The 23,954-nt window shown below is 38.2% G+C and overlaps 1 protein-coding gene across 2 annotated transcripts in view; it reads left to right on the top strand.

The window, feature by feature from the left end:
• Positions 1–23,954, top strand: part of LOC149066853 (uncharacterized) — a 428,124-nt gene that overhangs the window by 188,461 nt on the left and 215,709 nt on the right. For both annotated transcript variants that reach the window (XM_089253243.1, XM_089253244.1), the window contains exons 5-7: positions 4,851–4,896; positions 12,168–12,240; positions 17,376–17,478. In XM_089253243.1, coding sequence (XP_089109369.1) covers positions 4,851–4,896; positions 12,168–12,240; positions 17,376–17,478 — 222 coding nt within the window. The remainder of the gene's footprint in view (positions 1–4,850; positions 4,897–12,167; positions 12,241–17,375; positions 17,479–23,954) is intronic.

Genomic DNA, 23,954 nt, shown 5'->3' with positions numbered 1-23,954 from the left:
ATCTTGCCTGTCGTCGGACGTGGAGGACCTTTATTATGGATGTCTCTTTGGGTCTTGAAGAAATTATTGAACTGGAATTTTGATCTTTCAGGTCAGTTTATAAGCTTTGTTTATAAGGAGCGTAGCTGAATGAAGAATCCGTCAGCAGCTTAGAATATTTCATATCTTCAAAACGGGGTGGTTGATGACGTAAGCCACCTTCAACCCCCCCCCCATCCCTGTCATCAAAAGTCAGCAAATCCGAAACCCCCTCTTATCAGTTTGTTGACTTTAATTTCGATACGGTGAAAATCTGATATTTCGTTGGATGACAAGTTACCTTCAAGTGGCTTTTTAGTTCGTAATATGGCCGCTCTCTCGCAGGCGAACGAAGCAACGTACGAGTTGGCTTAAACACAACACAATATTTCGCATAATAGTCTGTACTATATTTAATATACAAGGTGCATAGGGAACGGGGCATACGGCATTTTACTGGCGAACCATTGGTCCTAGAAGCATACTTCCAATTGGAAAAAGTACCCTAATAACGTGTAGTACTCAGATATTTGATTCATGTTGCCAGGGGTTACAGAGTTATTAAAATAAAAATATTAACTTTTTATGTGGACACCCTGTGCCCCAAAACCCAAATGGAAAGTTGTTTCTCGGTCTCCAACAAAAAAATTCAACGTTTCTAAGTGCAATATTCACTGAGATATTCGAAGAAAGTTGCAAAGAAACAGCATTGAATGAGGGGAAACCATTCTACCCGCATTTAATGCTGTTTTTTTTCCCGAATTTCCTCAATTTTTCGAATTCGCTTATCTCGGTGAATATTGCACTTAGAAACGTGAAATTATTTTAGTTGTCATCGGAAAAGACAGAGCAACAACTTCTTAATTGGGTTCTTTGCCACACGGGGATGGTATAATAAGTTGTTTTTTTTTTTATTTTATAACTAGACAATCCCTTACAACACGAATGACATATCTGAGTTGGACACGTGATTTGGATACTTTTTCTACTTGGGTATGTCTTTAAGACTAACGACTCGCCAGTAAAGTGCCATACGCCCTGTTACCCATGCAGTCTGCATACGCACGTAAAAAAATAGTTTGAGACGAAATACAGTCGACTCTCGTTTTAACGAATACCGTTATAACGGAAAAAAAATGCCGTTTTAACGAAAACTTTTCTAATGCCCCGGATAAGTTTACATAGGAACGATATAAAAATCTGAAATTCCCTTGTAACGAAATTTCTTTATTACTCCGGTCTCTTGGAGTTCATTATAATGGGGTTTGACTATATTCCCACCAAAAAAAATCTGATATTTTTCCACTAAAGTAATTGAACTTTTGCAATTTGATCTGAAAACAGTCCTTTTTATAATGATTATGTCATTTTACTTTTATAAATTTCGGAAGGAAACAAAAGGAAGAAAGGGTGGGGAGAAAAAAAGAAAAATGGCCAAGAGGGGCTCGGTTGTGCGTAAATGCCATGAAATTCCACTTGTGCGCAAGGGGATTCGGGCCTCACTCTCAGTTTTATGACAAAATTTCACATTTATGAGACGTTTGACTACGGTCACGATTAATCTCTATATATAGCTTTCAATATTAAAATATTTCATTTATACGAAGCACAATTTCAATTATTTGGCATTTTCATTTTGACTCGAACTCCAAATCTTTGGCATTTAGACATCATTTCCAACTATCAAATCCACGAGGTTTTTGCAGATTGTGAAAAATGCGTCGCTGAATTGGTTTTGCATGCGTATTATCAACACTAAAAACCACAAATTTTAGGTTGAGTGATACAAAGATACGCATTGAGCCGGTCGGTTGTGGACATTTCAAAGTGAAGACTTACGTGAGAATTTATTACACGTTTCTGAAAAATCCGCAGATGCCCTGACTCTCAAATAAACGGATTTCAATTGCTTTAAATGTGGTCATACGCCATTTTAGAATTTTCTTTTCTAATGTCCACAACATTGTTCTTGCAGGATAGGAAAATTGCATTGAAATTATTTGCGATGTTGCAGGCCAGCAGCAGGCTTACGTAGTAGGGCAGTTAATAGGAAGCATTACAGTATAGTATATTAAAAAAACTTTAAAGATGTGGTGTGAATCTTAGTCCTACTAAGTCCCAATACATTATCTGCTTGGATTGTACATAGAAACCAATCAGCAAACCAAAGGACGTTAAGACCGTCTTAAATATGTTTAAAATCACGTTTTCCTGTTAAATTGAAAGGAATGGCATAAGAACACTTGCGATTGAGACACAAAAGCAAATTTATGCAATTACAGTTTCTTAAGTTGTACAGCAATGTAGTTTTAAAAAATGCAATTTCGTGGGTATTTTTCCTCATGTATGATTTGGTCTCTTGGAGTTCGTTATAACTGAATTCGACTTTATTTCTTTTCAGTGGAGGCAATGGGTGGTGGCACACCCTTCCCTAAAAATTCATTAAAAAAATACCCCAGCGCAGTCGTTCTTTATTCGATTTTTATAAATATATTCCCCATCAGACCACTCAGGTTTAGAGGTGTCGCGAGTTCGATACCCGGTTCGTCCTTGTCAGAAAACTTTCCTGCCATAGGGGTACAACAAAAAATGACAACTTGAGCGCAGCACAAAATTACTGAGTCCCCCATCGAGGGGTTAGCGCACCAACCTCTCGATGAGTATAAGAAACAAGCCTGCCGTTCGGAATCGTCAATAAATTGTAGGTCCCGGGGTCTAATTAGCCCTCGTCGTGCGCCAAAAATGATCAATGATCAGACCACTCAGTGCCGGTTGAAGATAGCTTTGTGATAAACTAGATGGCTATCCGTCTGTAATTGCATGAAAACGATGGGGTTTTTTTAAAAGCTTTCACTTTTCACCCATCTACTTCTTGGATTGCATTTACTACCAGCACTCAAAAGAATGCCAATGAATGGCCAAGAAATCTTTGTCTGCTTTCTTTATGGCAGCCCTCTTTGAATGAAAAGTCTTCAAACACCCACACAATTTTCTGTCTTTACAGTTACTCCATTTTGCTTTAAACCTCTTCTATAATTTGTGTCAGGGCCTACTGTCACCCCCAAGTCGTAAACCCACCGAGATTACATGAACAACTTATTTTATTGCCTTCCTCATGTTAATGTTACTTGAATAGCGGAAAAATTGCGAAAAATATATTCTATGCATTTTTTTGTTTGAAATTAAATTTTTTTTAGTCAGAGTGACTAAGAAAATTTAATTCCACAAACTTCTTCGTGGCCCCCGTATCAGTAGCCGTGGCTCCCCTTTTGCCAGAGTTTCATTCGTGGCCCCCCTGGAATATCCTAGGGCCCCCCTGAGGCCATATGGCCCCCGGTTGAGAACCACTGATCTATAGTGTAGGGGGGAACCGGTCGGTGAACCACCAAAAGAGTGATCTACAGAATTTGCTAGCATGTGAGTGACCAAACAGTGTGCAAGCACGTGGGTGGCCTAAACAAGGATACAGTGAACGAACAAAAGAGTGACTTAAAGAGTATGCAAGCATGTGAATGAACAAAATAGTGGGCAAGCACGAGAGTGAGCAAAAGAGTGACCAAGAAAGTGAGCAAAAGAGTGACCAAGAGAGTGAGGACTTGACAGAGAGACACAAGAAAGAGTGACCAAGCAAATGTACAAGCATGTGAGTGAACAAAAGAGCGCATTATGTTCGAAGGAGTATTTACGGGGGCTCGGCAAAGCGTACTATAGATTAGGATGGCAAATTTGAGGAATGAGTGATCAAGAAGATTAAACTAGAATGGGAGAAGAGCGACAAATTTTGTGTAGCACAGAGGCGTCAAAACCATAAATCCGCCTCTAGTGACGGGGGAAGTGGAAGGTAATAGAAAAAGTAACGGGACATTTTATTAAAAAATTTGGGGCGGCCAAAATTACTGAAACATCCGGTTATATGGTCATTATAAGTTTCTGGCCCACGATAGGCCAAAAATATCGCGTATCGGGCGCGGGGACTTAAAAAGTCGTGCATCCCTGGCAAGCAGTAAAAAAGTATTTACAGCTAAAATTACGGGAGAATACGAGAATGTCCCGTAAAATACGATCACACAGTCACCCCGATCACATTCATCTTCGCCTCTTCACCCTTGTTCTTATTCTCGGAGCAATTACACTTTTCAACGCCTCCATAGAAAACTCTTATCCACACAACAAAACCACAAAGTACACCATGATGATGCAAATTCCATGGAAATGATGATTTCCATGAACTCAAGAAAATAGTAGAAAAAGAAATTTCCCTCTTGTTTCTCTTGGTGGCTCTCGAAATAACGCCCTTATACGGACTTGCTCTCGAAAATACCGGGTGTAACCCCGGTTTTGAACCTTGAATTCACACATCACGGTCACAATGGCGCTCGCACACACACACACATCTGATGATATTTATATTTTTCTCCAATTCCAGCCCAAAATACTATTTGCATCTTACACTTGGCAGCGCCCTTCGAGAAATATTCATTTTGTTTAAATTGTATATTTATTATTATTCAGGTTATTGTGTATTACTTATTACACGAATGTATTTCTAGAATTAATATTTCACTGACTCTATTCATGTTTACTGACAGGTTTTCTTTATATATTATTTCGAGAATTTTCTATTCATTGAATATAAGAATATTTTGTTTTTGTTGTTATGTACACGTGATGAAATGGCGTAACACTATACGTTTGAAGGTCTCTGTGTCAAATGCACCTTTTAGGTCGACGACCGAATGAATGGTAAAAAAAAGGGTCGTTCGAATGAAATATACAGACCGAAACTTTTTGAAACTGAGTTGTGTATTTGTTTCTTTTTTTTCGAATTTCAGTTAACCGTTGCTGTCGATGAATGGGAGAGCTATCAGACCAAAGTTGGTAAGAAATTACTCTCATTAAAAATTAATATCTCAAAAAAATTTTTGGTTGAAGTATTAACTCATTAAATATTAATGAAGTTTCTAGAGGAAAACTTGTCATAGCTAGAGAGATATACTTTCATAGTTCTATACATGTACACTGCTGGCCAACGTAAATGCAACACCCTGAAGGAAGCATGCAAATAATATGAAATTTACAGCACGCATTAGCGGAGGTGAGATATGCAAATGATTAGAATTTCAGCGCAGACGCACATCACGCGCGCCTGTGGCGCCACTTCAAAGCGCTATTTAAGGCTTGGAGATTTCGACGATTTGAAGTACGGCAATTGTGTTTTTCTTGTGGTTTTTTCAAAAAAACGATCAATTATGCCTCGTAGAAAACAGCGATCATCTTTTGATCAAGTATCCGAGTTCGACAGAGGAAGGATAGTGGCCTACCGAGATTGTGGATTATCTTCCAGGGAAATCGGTAGTCGTGTTGGACGAAACCAAACAACTGTAATGCGGATATGTGATTGTTGGATGAAGGAGGGTACGACGGACCGACGTGTTCGATCGCATCCACCTCAGTGCACCACTTCACGTGATGACAGGCGTATGGCAGTGACGGATCTCTCAGCCACATCACGAACCATAGCACAGGACATTCAGTCTGTACCGCATCATCCAGTGTCTGCGCGTACCATTCGACGCCGTTTACAGCAGAGTGGTCTGTCCACAAGACGTCCATTGCTTCGTCTACCCTTGACGCAGAACCACAGACGTCTCCGCCGCCAATGGTGCGATGAAAGAAGGATGTGGACGGCACAATGGAATGAAATTGTCTTTACTGACGAGTCACGCTTCTGTCTGCAACACCACGATGGTCGGATTCGAGTCTGGAGACACCGTGGAGAGAGGATGCTGAACAGCTGCGTTATGCACCGCCACACTGGTCCTGCACCGGGTATTATGGTATGGGGCGGTATTGGATATCACTCTCGCACTCCTCTAGTACGCATTGCCGGTACTTTAAAAAGCTAGCGCTACATCTCCGAGGTGTTGGAGCCAGTTGTCATTCCTTACCTTCAGGGCTTGCCCACAGCCATATTTCAACAGGATAATGCGCGACCACACGTGGCACGCATTGTCCAAAGGTTCTTCGTCAATCGCCAGATTGGATTGCTTCCCTGGCCAGCTCGCTCTCCGGATCTTTCGCCGATAGAAAACATGTGGTCCATGGTTGCTCAACGATTGACCCAGATTACATCCCCAGCTGCCACACCAGATCAACTTTGGCAACGCGTGTAAGCTGCTTGGTCTGCTGTACCCCAAGAACACATCCAAAGTCTCTTTGAATCAATGCCGAGGCGTGTGGCAGCGGTGATCTCCAATAATGGCGGCTACTCTGGCTACTGATTTTGGCAGGAACCACACTTCACAGAAGTCTATAAATTTAATCATTTGATGCTTGGTCAACATGTTATCTACAAAATAAATATTGTTGCGATATCTCTTGCCTTGCTTGGTGTTGCAATTTGGGTGGCCAGCAGTGTATTTATTTGATGAAGTGAAAGCGTTCATAATGGTCACCTCTCTCTCTCTCTCTCAAGGCCAAAAAAAATTATTATTATTTTCATTTTAAGGGGATATGGGACGTTCAAATCATGAAAATAACGAAATGTTTCTTATCACACAAAAAATAGCAAAATTTTCGTAAAATATTTGTCAAGAAACCGTATTAAAATTTGTTATTTTCCTACTGCGATTTTATAATTAAAAAATTGTGATTTAGGGGAATAATACCTTCATTTCTAGTTTTCTCCGTATTTGTTTTTTGTCACGAACTGATATTCAAAACTTCCGTTGCGAACCAAATTTCGATCAATTTACTCCAAATTTTACATACTTGTTTCTTATGACCTATTTGAGATAACTAAGCGTCCGTTTTTAAATCCATCAATATTTACTGCTAAAAATACGAATTAATTGCTAAATACGTGAAAAAAGTTTTCGTTTGGTACGATTTATTTCAGTCTTTACTTTTTTTGTCACATACCGTTGGACACATGTTAAAATGCATGCCTATAAATGTGTGTGTGTGTCTTTGGAAGCACGGTAAAAAATATGAACGGATTCAATCTAAATAGGAAACGCAGGGGGCGAATATAGCTCATTTCCGTTCTGCGGTTTTTCAACAAGTTATTCATTAAACATAAAAATTTTCCAAATAATTTTGATTAGATTCACCAAAATGCACTCTATTTCAAAACAAATTTAGCTGAAAACATTAAAGAAATATATAATCAATCTTCATTTCGAACGTCCCTTGTCCTTTTAAAAGCTTTTGGATTCAATTTTGGTGGATTCGATTTTCTGGTTTCTGTTTATTCAACATTACCTTAAATTATTTTTCTATTCTTTTACCCAACTTGCTTTTTCTTTTACTTTAGTCTGTTCAGTTCTGTTTGGTTTTTGTGCGTCCAATAGTTTTCGTTTTCCATTTTATCAGTTTAATTTTTTTTAGAGTTTACCGTTTGATTTTGTTTAGAGTTTACCGTTTGATTTTGTTTAGAGTTTACCGTTTGATTTTGTTTAGAGTTTACCGTTTGATTTTGTTTAGAGTTTACCGTTTGATTTTGTTTAGAGTTTACCGTTTGATTTTGTTTAGAGTTTACCGTTTGATTTTGTTTAGAGTTTACCGTTTGATTTTGTTTAGAGTTTACCGTTTGATTTTGTTTAGAGTTTACCGTTTGATTTTGTTTAGAGTTTACCGTTTGATTTTTACAGTTTGCTTTTTCCGTTCTGCCAGTTTTATTCGGTTTTAGTTTCATTTCAGGTTAGTTTGCTTTTGGTTTCATTATCACAGTTTAAAAACCGGGGAAAAAAGCAAACGAGACTGATAAAATGAAAGTAAATCATTTTATCAGTTTTAAAATAATAATTGATAGATGTTTGTCGGTATAAATGATAACGAAAGAAAATAAAAATTCGTGTGTATATATATAAAATTTGTTTTTAATTTATAAAATTTATTCATTAATTTTAATTTTTATAAAATTTCAGTTTATCAGTTTAGTTTGTTTCTAGTTTTAGTTCATCGATTTAATTTGCTTTTGGCTTCAGTTCATTAATTTGTTTCTAACACATTTTTAATTCCAACCTGCTTTTCCGTACAGTTAATATAATCAAATTTTCTCAGATGAATTTCTGTATTCTACTTCAAAGTAAGTTTCCGGCTTAGTTTTGTGGAAGTTAGTTCCCGAGCTTATCTATGAGAAATAATGTGACAGCTCAGCCTTTCTATGTAATATATTTATATCTATCACGTAGTCTATTGAGTAGTTTTTACTTGTTAACTAGGAGAACACCCTTCAGTTGCTTCATTATGAGGAATCGACTAGGAGTAGAAGCTTCAAGTCCAATCCACACCTTCTCGTGGTGCATCCTGTAAGTAGTAGCATGTTTAACACGTGGTGAACGGACGCGGATGGGCTTCCTCCAACCCGCACTGGCCAGCGTGGAGAATTGCGGTCATAAACCCTCTAAAGAGAAATATGAACTTTGTCTATAAACCCAGGGCCCTCATTCCCCAGCAGTCTGAATTTCCCTGATTACGGCAGCAACCAGCAAGACATGAAGACAGAGGGTGCTAAGAATCTCTGGGTTGAACCAAGCTGCCATAAGATGATGACCTTGGCCACATGTAACGGATGAGTACATCTGATAGAGTTGCAAAATAGGTTAGCAAATATCGTGCAGATACCGGATACAGATTATACAAGTCTATGCACCAACAACAAGCTATTCCAATCAAGAAGTAGAAGACTTTTATGAAGAATTAGACGAGATGCACAGTATAAAGGAAACCATCATATATCAAAATAGTAATGGGTGACTTCAATGCCAGAATTGGAGAGAGAAGAAATGGTGAAAGCTCAGTTGGAAGTCATGGTGTACGTAACGACAGAGGAAACAGACTCGTCGAATTCGCAGAGAGCGAACAGTTATGCATCATGAATTCGTTTTTTGAGAAGAAACCCCAAAGAAAGTGGACCTGGAGAAGTCCAACTGGAACAACAAGCGAGATCGACTACATCCTATATATCTAATAAAAAGCATATGATCCAAGACTGCAGTCTTCAATACAGGAAGCGATCATCGACTGGTGAGATGTAGAATAATGCTTAACACTAGAATGGAAAGAGCGAAACTTATCAAAAATAGAAAAACTGTCATCGATATGGCAAAGCTGCAAGAACATCGATATGAATTCCAGTTAGAGCTGAAGAACCGATTTTATTTGCTATATAACACCACTGAGGAGGGACAAGATGTCACCACTTTAACCATTACCCTAAAAGAAGTCGCTGGAGAAAAAGAAATCAAACCGGTGAAAAAAATAACAGAAGAAACAAAGAAACTGATAAAAGATTAAGATCAGATTAAGAAGAATGACCCTTAATCAAAAGTGGAATATGCAGAACTTTGTAAGACAATACGAAAGCGGATTACAGAAGATGTCAGGAAGTTTAATTGCGATATTATAAAGAAAGCACTGGAAGATAATAGCAGCTTGAAATCAGGCAAAACAAAAACTGTGTGTTGGGAGAAAGGAAATTTTTGCACTAAAAAGGGAAGATGGAACCATCACAAAAGATGGAAATGAAATCATTAGTATTGTTTAGGAATTTTATGATACTTTATACAAGCTTGTGAAGAGCAGGATCGGAACAGGAACAAAAGAAAATAGAGCAGAATTTGTACAAGTAGCACCTGTGCTGAAAGAAGAAGTCTACAATGCTATAAGATGTATGAAAAAGGGAAATGCCCAGGTGAAGATTGGATTTCAATAGACATTATTAAAGAAGCAGGAGAAGAATTTGTCAGTATGCTAGCTTCTTTGTTCACAAATTGTCTCACAAAATCGGATGTGCCTGAAGATAGGAATAACGCAATGATGGTTCTTTACAAAAAGGGTGAAAAGGAGGGTATCAAGAATTATCGACCAATCGGACTCCTATCAGTAATTTATAAAATCTTCAATAAAGGGCTCACATATAGGCTTGAAATCAAATTGGGCGAAGCCCAACGAAAAGAACAAGCTGGATTTCGAAGTGAATTTAGTACAATGCATCACATCCAAACAATCAGGGAACTCATAGAGAGACACAAGGAATACGAATTACCATTGTGTATGGCCCTCATTGATTTTGAGAAAGCGTTTGACTCTGTCTTCACATCTGCTGTTAAAGCTCTAGATGTAATTGGGGTAGAGAAGACTTACATCTCAATATCATCAAGAAACTATACGAGAAAACAACTGCAACCTTTCGTTTGGATAAAGGAAAACCAAAGATTAAACCTGGGAAAAGTGTCAGACAGAGTGATACTATCTCACCGAAACTCTTTACCGCTGTTTTAGAAGCATTTAGAAAAATGGATTAGGATGAGAAAGGAATTGAAATAAATGAAGATTTTCTCACAACCATTTGCGTATTGTATTCGACATTGTTGTTATCAGCAATAATTCCGACGAACCAGAAGAAATGATACAAGAACAGGCTAAGGCAGGTGGGTTTGGAAATGAATCTGCGAAAGGCTCAAGTTATGTTTAACTCCTTTTCTTTGAAGAAGAGGATCCTGCTCCATAACACAGAGATAGAAGTAGAAAGCTATGTATACCTGGGACAAGAAATTACAATAGACAACGGAATCATTAATGAAATAAACAAAAGTATCAGGATTGGATTGAACACTTTTGGCAAAAACTGTGTTCTTCTGAAGAGTCGCATACCATTATGCTTGAAAAGAAAAGTGTTTAACCAGTGTGTGTGCTACCAGCACTGACTTATGGAGCTGAAACATGGATACTCACGAGCAAGACGATACAAAGGCAAGGATATAGACAACACAAAGGAGCACGGAAAGATGTATGGTAGACATCACAAGGAGAGATAGAAAACGAATCACTTGGATAAGGAAGCGCACAAAGGTACGTGATATCATGGAAAGATTTAAACGTCTAAAATAGAAATGGGCTGGACATATTGCAAGAAGACAGAGACAGGGCAACAGAGGGAACCCAAGTATTCTGGGTTGGTACCCCCGTGGTATTAAACGTCCGAGAAGGCGTCCCCACGCAAGATGGATCGACGAGATCAGAAAAGTGACTGGAGTCAACTGGATGGCTTTTGAGCATCAGACAGAGCAACATTTAGATTACACCTTTTCATCCAGCAGTGGATTGAAGATGGATGATGATGATGATGATCAATCACGTACTTACATTGCAATAAGAATTGAATAAAATTGAGTTTGATAAAATATATTGATAATTTACATTGATAAAATATCAGTATAATTTTAAAAAAGTAACTAAATTGAAGAATCAAATTCAATTTTGAATTTCTGAATTTCTTTTATAAAATCGAATCAGCTATTAGATATTGATCAATGTATTGCATATAAAAAAAAGCTCGTACATCAATTTTTTTCCGTATTTTTTTGTATATAAAAATCACTAAATTATATAGCACAAGCTTACGTAACAATTCAATCGCCAGCCTGTAACCCGTACGTTAAAAAATAAAAACCTAAAACTAATTATGATTCCCCCCATTATTGTTCTGATCCCAATCGATCAAAAAAATAACCTTCCGCTCAGTGTACTTTTTCTTAAAATAAATGCACTTGAGCATCACTTGAAATTGATTACTTCATGAAACCGTAATTCGTGAATTAGAAGAAGAGCATCTTAATCTTTTCGAGACGTTGATCATAGCTGTTATCCAGCATTGATCGATCGTGAACCTTAAGATTTCGATAGTCCATTAAAACCTCATCACATTGCTGAGTAATCTCGGATGTTTGCAGTTGTTTTCGTCTCGATCCAGCTTATTTAGCTGGTTCCTGTTGGTTGATAGGGTTCATCAGATCCTTCTGGGCAAAGTTGACTTAAAAGACAAAACTCGATTGGCTGTTTGGTTTCATATTTCACCTGGAACTTTGATGACTAAATTCAACACTGTGTTTGGTTTCGTGGGAATTGTCCCAAATTAACGGTGTTTCCGTCGCGACTTACGATTGATGGGTTGACCGCATCGTTTGGTCGATTAACCGGCTGTAAATATTTGAAGAATTACCGGTTCACGAGTGACTGGGAACTGTTCATCATTGTTTTTAGTTTTAATGCATGTGACTGTGATCTATTGAATTTATTACCAATTGAATATGAATGTATTCACAACTTTCCTCGTATTTAAATGGCAATTTTCTGTATTTTAGGAAATATTTTTTCGAAGCTAGTTTGGAACAAGTACGAAGAATACTTGAACCTATACACTGCAGTGACGTTACCGTAAGTTGATTGGTGATTGATTAAAAGAATTTGCAATTCTTATCAAAACGATTTCTTGTAATTTATCAATTTTTTGCCATCAGTTTGCTGGTCGCTGGTCAAAGCCTTAAGTAAATTGTATCAACTGCATTGCTTGTGGCTTGATTTAACTAGCAAAATGACGTGTTATACAGGGTGTTTCAAAATTCACGCACATCACAGTTTAAGAATGTTTTCCTAAATGACTATTTAACAAAAATAACAGATTAAACCTATGAATTGAAACATTAAATGTTGAAAAAAAAAATCTTGCTGGAAATGTAGACCCCTTTTACAGACACATAGCCACAATTACATTTTTAAACAGATTGCTCGAGACTTTACGAAGTCTGCGATAATTTAATGTCTGATAATGCACTGATGATATTAGTTTTCAGTTAATCCATCGTATGCGGATTATTGCAGTACGTAACATTTTTAAGATTGCTCTAAAGGAAAAAGTCCTCGGAGTTATGAGGCCGGTGAAAGAGGCGATCTAAGTCCGCTTGTAATGACTCGATCGACACAAAATTCATTTAATGGGGTTACTGCACGAAAATTTTCCAAAAAAAACATATTTCCGAATTTTTCAATTTACAAATATTGTGAAATTTTCTGCGTCTATGTTCAAGTTTTTGTTCTACCCTGTACTAGAAATATTTTTTTAATGTTTTGAAATATACTGCTGACAGGTATTATACATGCTAATGTTTCCCACTAAAATGCTCTTTTCTCAAAACTGTGTTGTTAGATAAGGAAAATTTTTTCCTTCACCACTCATTCAAATGGTTCGAAACTTTGTCTCTCTCAACACTATGGTGTTACATACTTTAACACGAGGATTTTTTATTAAAATTATTCAAAAAAATTTTATGTCACAAAATATGGGTAAATTTTGGTGATTTTTGAAAACGTTGCATGTTGTTAAAGTTAAAATTCTATGAAAAATATAACTCAAACATTTAAATATTCCTTAAAGGAAGGATATTTTTCCTTTAGGGAATCATGAGAAGCTAAGATCGTGCACCAACACCTTAGAGGGATTGAAAACTTTCATTAAAAACATAAAAACTTTCTTCTGACGTAGTAGCACTATCCTGTTGAAACCAGGATTCCCATTCATCACTCTTCAACAATGAAATGAATTGAGTAATAATGTGTGTATATAGAGTTTGCCACCAACAGTGGAATGGGGAGGGGAAAGCCCACAAAATCCACCGGTGTGATACAGCGCACCAAAAACAATTAGTTTTTTAATCATTTAAAAGCTTTTTATGAACAACGTGAGTGTTCGTAGTGGACCAACACCAAAATTTCAGGCTATCTTAAAACTGTGGCATATTGCTATGATCCACGTACGATTGATGAACTCAAGACTAACACCATTAATGTAATCAGACATTAATTCTCACAGACTTTGTAGAATCTCGTGCAATATGGTAAAAAAACAAATGTACCTCTGTGTGCGTGAAAAGGCCAGCATTTTCAGCGTTTGTTGTAAATTCTAAGTGTTTTTAAACTTTTATTTAAAGCTAATGTGTTTCGATTCATAAATTTAATCTGTTATTTTCTGTTAAATAGTTACTATTTATTTGAAAAGAACATTCATAAACTATGATGTGTGAGAATTTTGAAACACCCTTCGAATTACACAATGATGGGGGACTAGATACGAAGGTTTGGGAAGATTTCTGTGTGAAAAAAACAATCGTATCCCTTCCTGGTGGAAATTTTCGGAACTATAAGGTGTCCTGTAAATTCGTAATTAGTTTTAAATTTATAATTGTAGGAATCGGTAGATTTCAATGCAGTTTACGTAAAAGTTGTTTGTTATTTGTTCAAATTTGTTTCACTGGCAGTTCAGTTTGGTAGTTCATTCGAATTTTTCATTGGTAGAGGTCACTGCACAAAAGCAAATCAGGTGTGATTGGATCTGATCGTTTCTTCAATCTCTTGTGTCCGAAACGATCGCGAAGCTTCAGCCGGTGATTTGTGGCTGATATAAAACAACTTCACTCATAGTGAAATCATCCACCAATGTCAACATCACAATGAAAACCTCACATTTCGTTTACGAAAGTGACGAGAACATTCAGAAATGAGCTGTTAATCATACACCCTGGATTTTATAGAACTCTGATTTATGTATTCCTAGACTGATCATATCTCTTTGAGATAAATACGGGACATCGGGATTCCAAATACGGGAAAATACGGGACATCACCAATTATCGCCAAAAACGACGCCAAAACCAAACAAAATTGCCAAATGTTGTTGAAATTACGGAAAAACCACAATGGCGGGAAATGATGCATTACTGTAAACTGCAGTGGATTAAAATGTATTCCACGAAAAAAAAAAAGTTTACCAAGGCAGATTAATATTCCCATATATAGTTGTAATTATCATACAATAATTTATGAGTTGAAAAATAATTTCAATCTTTGTCTTCAATAAAGAATAAAAATTCAAGTAGGCTTCGTGCGAAATACGGGAAAAACCGGGACACTTTTGTCAAAAAGTCGGGACTGTCCCGGGAAATACGGGACGTATGGTCACCATATGTATTCCTAGTGACTTGCTTTCGTGCAGCGCCCTCCACCGACAAAAATTTGAATAAATATTTTTCTGTACCAAAAAGAAATTCTTTCGTGAGAATAACTTTTTTTTGCAAACATACCATACATTCAAATATACCAACTCCTCTAGTTTTTATGAATTTTTAAACTATTTACCGATTCATGGGACATCCCGCTTGTTAAATGAGAATTTTAACAATATCATAGCAACTGAATCTGGAGGCTAAGGTTACTTCATGCCCCCCCCCCCCCAAAAAAAAATAATTGTGGAAATTTTTTTAAAAATTTTCTCCAAAAAAGTTACCGAAATTTTCGTACCAAAACGTTTTCTATACCCTGTGCTGTTCTGGCGGTCACATATATATAGAAGTTCATATCACTGCCTCGATTAAGGGGCATTTAAAATAAGGGCGCTTGTTTGGTATGCACGATTTTGAACTATGGCAATAGATGGCAAAAATAAGAAAAAAACATCAAATTTATTGTTTATGGGAAGATCATAGGAGAGATATCTATATATAAAATTGATTTTCTGTGTGTATGTTCTATATACAAATCTACAATTTTAGATCGATCGTCACCAAATTTTGCATATATATACCAAATGGGACCCGACTTGAACGACAGGCTACTTTAAAATTTCGTCAGAGCAGGGCAAATGCCCCAAATGGGCAAAAAAACTGTCGGGCAACAATGGTTTTTGGGCCTGAACAATCGCTCTCGGAACGTTTACTTTGGTTACCGTGGTTTCCTAGCAATGCATTTCAGACGTGCTGTATATGTCTTTACAATGGTTTGTCACTTCAGTGCTATACGCATATGTATAATAGTTTATGCCTTTATAATGGTTTGCCACTTTTTCAATCCTTTCAGTAATGACAGCTTTTTGAATAGACACCATCATCAGCATCACTTTGAGGGTCAAGCAAAGGATGGTCCCCATAGAAATCAGTGTTAAAATTGCCGATTTTACTGTAGAAATGCTGAAATTTGGTGGGGTTTTCCGCCACATCAATAAATTTAAAAATTGTATAGAATTCCCGATTTCGGAAATATTGTGTTTGCTTAGAGGTATACGAAGCCCAGGAGATTGAATATGAAGTAATTAGCCGGACCTATATATACTTTTGAGTTGGATATTCGTGCAATAACATTGATTTCAACTTCTTATTTATATCCTCTCAATCATGAAAATTAATGTCTCCGTATTGTCTCTTAATTCATTCATTTTTACGTTTCTTTAAATCTATCTTTTATGAGTCGCGCAGGAAGTCCTCATGTTGGTTAACTTAGACACGGTTTGTATGTCCCTCAAAGAAAGAGAGATATCACGTGATCCAAAAATCCTCATTGAAGAAAACCCGGGTAGCGCCGGGTATTATAGCTAGTAATCAATATTTTTCCAAAATAGTAAGATAATCCGATGTGAACTAAAACTGGAAGCCAATTTTAATTCGTTCGTAACCTATCCAAGTTCCAATGTTGTAGAGGTCAAGTCTTGAGGACCCCTTTTTCTGCTTTACAAACCTCTGAAAATGCCCACGAAACGCATGCACCAATTCGTAGGCTTCAGGTGTGGGAAAGTAAATTTGTATAGATGGCACTTCCAGCCAATGGCTCTAGTAACTTACTTAGCCCAGGTCCCCACAATTATGTTGGACCAGTCCTGGTTGTGTTTGTCCCTATTACTTGATATTTTTTCGCTCTGAAACCATGTTCGAAAACACTGTTTCAGATGATAATATGCCGTTCTCTAAAATTTTTGATTTAAGTTTCCTGAAATATTTCTCATCTGTGTTTCAGTTTGCCCTTGTTTGGTGTAGACCTATACCCCGTGCAATTCCGGCCGGTCAGATATATATAGAAGTTCATATCACCGCCTCGATTAAGGGCATGCAAAATAAGGGCACTTGTTTGGTATGCAGGACTATGGCAATAAATGGCAAAAAGCATCAAATTCATTTTTTATGGGAAGATCATAGGAGAGATATAATCAATTTTTTTTCCCACAATAATAAGATAATCCGATGTGAAATAAGATATAAATCTGGGTTTTAGTCTGCTATTTGTAGGTAGTTTTCGGTCAAAAAACGGGACACAAACTTTGATTTTGTTCGTAAAGTATCCAAATTCTAACCTCAGAGACAGGTTTTTATCTTACCAGCTTCCTTCCGAAAAAAAACCTTTTGAAACTGGAGAAATTTCTATTTTGAGCGAAATAGTCATAAAATGATAGATTACTGATCATATCCAAGTGATTGATTATTTAAACTTTTCCCCGACTTCGATCTGATCGTTGATGGCCGTCAAACCAACCTCAGATTCCGGTCCAAAAGGGTTATGTGCTATTTAGTTTTGTTTTTCTAGGCTCTCTTAAGCTGTATGATAAGCTGGTTTTTCCGTCTCTGGTTTCATCTTCGTGACCATTACAGACTAGAAATTAATTTTTTTTTTGTTCCTGCTGTAATTGATTGCGAGAGACGCTTTGTGTGGAATTTTTGCATCTGTTGATCGATAAAAATCCGTATATTTCCCAGGTTACTGAAAGAAAGGCAGAGTACTGATGAGGACTTTGTGGCACTTTGTAGGTTGAGGCAAGGAGCAGCGAAGTACTCCCTTGAGGATCTTCTCCGTTTACCGGTGAGTACATTTTTGACATTTCATACCGTGCACCCGCCCAGGCTCTATCGACCATTGTCAATTTTAGCCATTGCCCGGGGGCTGGGCGGTGTCGGGTGCTTTATTATGCATATAAAATACATGAACGTGAATACATTATTAAAAAAAAAAGTGTATACAGATTTTTAAATATTTATATTATACAATATACAATTTATTCCGATGAGCTCTTCTGATGTCTTTTTAGCTCTACTGAGCTTGAGCCCTCTGTTTTTCTCTGTGGCCAAGCGCCAGGTCCTGAACCACGTTTTCCCTTGTTGGCTCGGGTGAGCCCTCCTCCTTGGACAGGCCAGGTCCTGGACCACGCGTCTTCTCTCGTTGTCTTGTTGGCTCGGATGAGCCCTCCACCGTGGATAAGGCCAGGTCCACGTTTTCCCTCATTGGCTTGTTGGCTCATGTTAGGTCCTGGTCCACGCGTCTTTCCTTGTTGGCTCGGGTGAGCCCTCCTCCGTGGCCAGGCCAGGTCCTGGACCACGTCTTCCCTCGTTGGCTTTACCGGTGAGTACGAATGATTTTTTTTTTTTTTTGTCACATGTACAGTAGTACAGTTGCATCGATGAATTGATAAGGCTTAAATACAGTATGAATTTAAGCTGCACGTCTGTAGGTGGAGCCCTAAATCACGCTACCAAATGTGCTTCAATCATATTCCGTTGTCGACGTGCCCAATCCATGTTCCACCTACCACTCGAATATATATACAAAGGTTTTTAACAGCTGGCTGATGCGAAGATATATTTTTTGGAAAGAGGAAATTCAACTGCCCCTGCAGGGAATCGGACCCACGTCCCTTTGACTACCGGGTGAACGCCTTAGACCACTAGACTACAGAAGCAACGAATATCTCAATATTTCCTTGGAGTTCGTGTGCACTGAACGGGACCGTACATGGACGGTCGGACACAATTCAGGCCAAAGCTCACAATCACTGACGAAGCCACCAGATGGCGACTTATCCGAGGATGACGTCATTCTCCGCTATCCATACAAAGGTTCTTTGGACTGAATTGTGTCCGACCGTCCATGTACGGCCCCGTTCAGTGCTGGCGAATCACCAGCTATTAAAAACCTTTGTATGGATAGCGGAATGGACAGCGGAGAGTGAAGTCATCATCATGAAAGGTTATATAGTTTACATTTTCGTCGATAGAGGGCACTGCACGAAATCAAATCATTTTAAATATGCTAATCAGTCTCCTATAAAATGCAAGGTGTACGATCAGCAACTCATTTCTTAATTTCCCCCGTGACTAGTGCTTACATAAGGTTTTCATTGTTGTATTGATTGATATTGGTGGATAAAGCACTAATGGCGAAGTTGTTTTACCTCGGCCACGAATCCCCGGCTGAAACTTTACTTAACGTTTCGGACACAAATAGGATTAAAGAAAGGCTTAGGTCCATTTGTTTAGAACGTTCAAACCGTTTTACTCGCATTCAATGCTGTTTTTCTCCCCAACTGTCCTCCATTTTTTTTCGAATTCATATATCGCCGAATATTGCACTTAGAAACGTGGAATGTTTTTGTTGGCATCAGGATGGACAGGGAAACAACTTTAGGTTGGGTTTATTGGGTTTTTTGGGCACAGGGTGTCCGTATAAAAAGTTATTTTTCCCATTCTAATAACTATACAACCCCTTCGAACATGAATGACGTATCTGGATACTACATGCTATTTGGATACTTTTACTAATTGAAGTGTGCCTGCTGTTACCTATGTATATTGTATACTCGGAAGATATCTTGGAATTGACGTTGTAAGGGTTAGAGACTAGATAGCGTAGAACCGGGGCCTTCAACCTTTTTCCTAGTCACGAGCACCGCCTGTACTCATCAACTAAAGAAGAGCACCCTTACAACAAGTTTGGCATGATAGTGCATGAAATCAGGATAATTCCAATCCTTTAATGCAGTTTGTTAAAGGAGTTTACTTGAAACGTTGATCAAGTGCTCGCGATCACGAAATCGGGCACGAGCACTCTGGGTGCTTCAGGGGAAACACCTTGGTGGTCACGAGCAACGGGTTGAAGATTCCTGGCTTAGAATGGCGAGCTTCTACCGTTGATAGTGCATGTTTCTATCCCAACAACAAAGAATATGTCCTAAAAAATATTTCTCGAACCTGATCTCCAAAATCAGGCATTGCTTTCGTTCTGTCTAACTATAAACAGCGATGCCTTAAAAACACAGGGCCGCAACTAGATGCTTGGTCGCCCAGGGCAAGCGCGCATTTTCACGCCCCCCCTTGTAATGTTGAAGGAGAGGTTTCAGAATGAAATTTGCCCACCCCCCTCGAGTCCAGCGCCCGGGGCACGAGATCCACCTGTCCCCCCCCCCCTCCAAGTTGCGGCCCTGCTTAAACACATCACTAGTGTCAATGCAGTCGGACACAAATAAACAGGATAACGTGTCATATCTGCTACTAATCTACTGATGGCATTGCTAATTTCAAATCGTTACTGTTCTGTGATTCATGTCTCTTTCCGAGTCAAATTTCAGTGTTTTAATGAAATTCATTCCACCTTTGCCATTAGTCCGTTCTCGCGCCTGCGCTCTGGAGAATGATGACGACGCTCCATCGCGTGGAACACATCAATTTCCCCTTGTCACATATGCGCGTATTCTTTTTTCTTGATTTATTCACCTCTGAGAAGAGAGGAGCTCACCTAATAATAAGATTCTCTTCCCTCATCTCAAGGTCATCTGTCAAGTTCATTCCACCAACCTTCTCCCAACGAGTGACCTCCAGAAATTCTTGCCCTTGGCTGACCACCTTCACTTGGCAAAGCACGCACGACGTTGGCTCGTTCGTTTGTCTTCTGCGTTGCGTTTCCGTATTTTGCATGCGTATTTTTTGTTCGTGTTGTTCTTACACTGTGTAGGCAGCTGTAAGTCAGCGGACACTTTGGTGTTTTCGGAGATTTTGTTTTCGAATTTCTAGAAAAATATTTGATGAATCAAATAATTTCATAATTCTGAAATTTTGGTCGTGCTCTCACTCAATGTTTGTACTCCCAACATCCAGTGAAAATTTAGTCCCGAGTGCATTTGCGTCATAAGGGGTCATTCAAGCATTACGTCAGCATCGGGGGTGAGGGGGGTTTCGGATTTGCTGACAGGGGGGGGGGGCAAAAATGGCTGAAAATCTGCTTACGTAATACTTTAATGGCCCCTAAAATTACATGAGAAAAAAAAAATGTTTTTGATCAAGCCTGTATCAGAAGTAGCTGCGAGTAACTCTGAAACTTACACAAAATATTTTAATTTGATCCTTGCAATATCTTTGTTTATTTCGTGAAAATACGGTCCACCCCGTTTAATCGGATAACCGGATGCCCCGCTCAAACATATAAAATCCTGTAGCACCAAAATTTCTCCCATAGAGACAATGTTAATGTTCCCCGCTTAATATGATAATTTCAACGACTTCTGCCCCCTCGTCCCGCTTAATTGAATATTTCGCTCCACACGTCAAATGTTAATACACATCAACCACTAACCTATACAATGTTTTTATTGAATGAAACATTTTGAATTAATAGAAAATATGTTATTAAGTCAACATAAATACATTTGAGAGCAATTGCTGGCGTTCGAGTTGTATTCAATACGTACATTTAATTATTTTAATTTTGTTCTCTGTTAAGCTAATAGAGGGCGCTAATTTCTTCAGTGAAAAGTAAACATTTTAGGTATTATGATCATTGTAATTAAATACAATTTCCATTTCATTTTTGATGTCTGATTTATCCGAGAAGCTTTGTTAATACAGTATTTACCCTTCATAAGTTTTCAATATGCAAACTATACCGGTTCGAACCCCACCATCGCCATAGTGGTGGTCGGCTGAAGTCGGTTTCTGGGGTTCCCAACTTCAAGGCGCGAATGCGAGCCGATCTCCTCTTCAAAGAGTCTCGCCACAGAGAGCAACAGACCTATAAACAGTACAAATGTAATTCAATTCAATCATAACACATCACTCACTTCACTTCTGAAATATAGATGGCAGCGCTGAAAAATCACACACAGCACTATGTACGGACTCAGACTTGGGTACACACACAGTTACACTTCCGGTGCAACTCACTATTAGTAAATCGCCCTTAGATGGTGATACACACGAATTGTACTCGGTTTCAAAAAAAAATTGATTTATCATATTGGTAATGTATCGTCATTGTTATACAAACAACGACACGCGACGCTTGGGTATTATGCATAATTGCAGGCAAAAGTGATAATTCTTTTAGTAATTATTAAATTTGAAACTTCTGGCAACCATGCATAATAGCCGGTAAAAGGGATTTTAAAAACTTAGTGAAATTTATCAAACTTACCAAAATGCCCATGCTCGGTGATTATGCATAATAACCGGATTTATCACATTTACCGTAACATATATGTACCTCAGAACCATATTATCGTATGTCCATTATTTTTTTTGTCAATTTTAAGATCTTGTAGTTCTCATTCTATATTTTAGTGACATTTTAGCTAAAATAATTATTACATTTTAGTAGCCAAAACCATACCATAGTGTGTCCCACTATACTTTTCGAAGGAATTAACAAAATAATGAGATATATAAATTATTGTTTTCCTCTGAATACTATAAAATCGCTCAAATGGTCATACGATAGTATGGTTCTGAGGTACAGATGCATTACGGAAAACCGGAATTTCGTCGTTCTTGAATGATGATGAAATTCATGTCTCGAACGTACATTTGCTCCAAAAGCTAACCCTAAATTTCCAGAAAATACAAAAAAATTGAATAAATTACAACGCTTTCAATGTCCTCTTTTTCCTCTCTACAACGTTGTGTTGTTGTTGTTGTTGTTATCCTCAGCGTCTCTCCAGAAGCCAATAAAATAAAAGACATGTTTACGCCTGACTTGACTTCGGAATTCTTTTCGGCAAAAATGTTCGCGTTTTTCCTGTTTTTCCACGGCGTGCTTTTTCGTACGCTTCTTGAAATTAAAAGAGGAATAAAAACGCACAAAAAAAAAACCATTGCCGGCGTATCTTCTAGCCTCGGGGCAGTCAACAACCATAAGAAAGACGAAGAAGAAGACTATATTAGGTCCGGTCATCGACCTTGTAATATGATGGTGTGTTTTCCTTCCCGGCAGGCATGCAATATACGAGTGTATAGATAGATCTGACCGAACCGAAGCAGCAAGGGCTCCGCGTGCATGTAAACTGAAACCCTCTATCGAGTCCTCGGAAGACGTGATCGTCGTCAACCATTCGACGACATTTCAACAAACAAAGAAGTTTTTAAAAACCCGATTCTTCCCACCCGCGATGGGAATCGCCATCGAGGGCGAAATTTTGGCCGTCGATATTACCGTGAGATGGATAAATAGGCTTTTTTTTTAGGAATTGGGCTCGGTGTAAAATTTTCGTCACTCACATGCTTGTGCACTCTTTTGGTCGTTCATTGACTTCGTTCTCTGAGACACCCTTTTCATCACTCCTGTGCTTATGCACTCTTGTGGTCAGTCCTATGCTTATACACTTTTTTGGTAACTCCTATGCTTATTACACTTTTTTAGTATCTCCTATGCTTATACACCCTTTTTATCACTCCTGTACTTATACACCCTTTTTATCACTCCTGTACTTATACACTCTTGTGGTCACTCCTATGCTTATACACTCTTGAGGTCACTCCTATGCTTATAGACTCTTTTGGTCACTCCTATGCTTATACACTCTTTTGGTCACTCCTATGCTTATACACTCTTTTGGTCACTCCTATGCTTATACACACTTTTGGTCACTCCTATGCTTATACACACATTTTCGGTTACTCCTATGCTTACTCTTTGTAATTCTTCACCACTTGATGGGAATTACCATCGAAGACAACATTTTGGCTGTCGACATTACAGTGAGATGGATAAACAGGATTTTTTTTTTTTTTTTTTTTTGAGGAATCGGGCTGGTGTAAAATTTTCGTCACTCACATGCTTGTGCACTCTCTTGGTCGCTCATTAACTTCGTTCTCTAAGACACCCTTTTCATCACACCTGTGCTTATACACTCTTGTGGTCACTCCTATGCTCATACATGCTTTTTTTCACTCCTGTCTTTATACACTCTTTTGTTCACTCCTATGCTCACACACACTTTTTGTAATTCTTTCCCGCTCGATTTGAATTGCCATCGAGGACAAAATTTTGGCTGTAGACGTTACCGCGAGATGGATAAACAGGCTTTCTTGAGGAATCAGGCTGGTGTAATATTATGATCAGAGGCATATTTATGGTTTTGTGGCCTGTGGGATACACAAAGTTAGCCATCTTTCTAATATTCTAAATTTTCTTAACTACTCATTTTTCTAATTTGCCGCCATGGGCTATAGCCCCTTTAGCCCCCGTCCCCCTGTCACACTCATGCTTGAACACTTTCTAGGTGTCATTTTTTCATT

Source organism: Pholcus phalangioides, unplaced genomic scaffold (assembly GCF_987345545.1).
Source record: "Pholcus phalangioides strain wild (caught in Gottingen) unplaced genomic scaffold, Ppha-v1.0 ptg000032l_1, whole genome shotgun sequence".
Classification (NCBI taxonomy): Eukaryota; Metazoa; Arthropoda; class Arachnida; order Araneae; family Pholcidae; genus Pholcus; species Pholcus phalangioides.
Note: the sequence above shows the minus strand (reverse complement) of the source record. Positions and strands in the feature narration are given on the sequence as shown.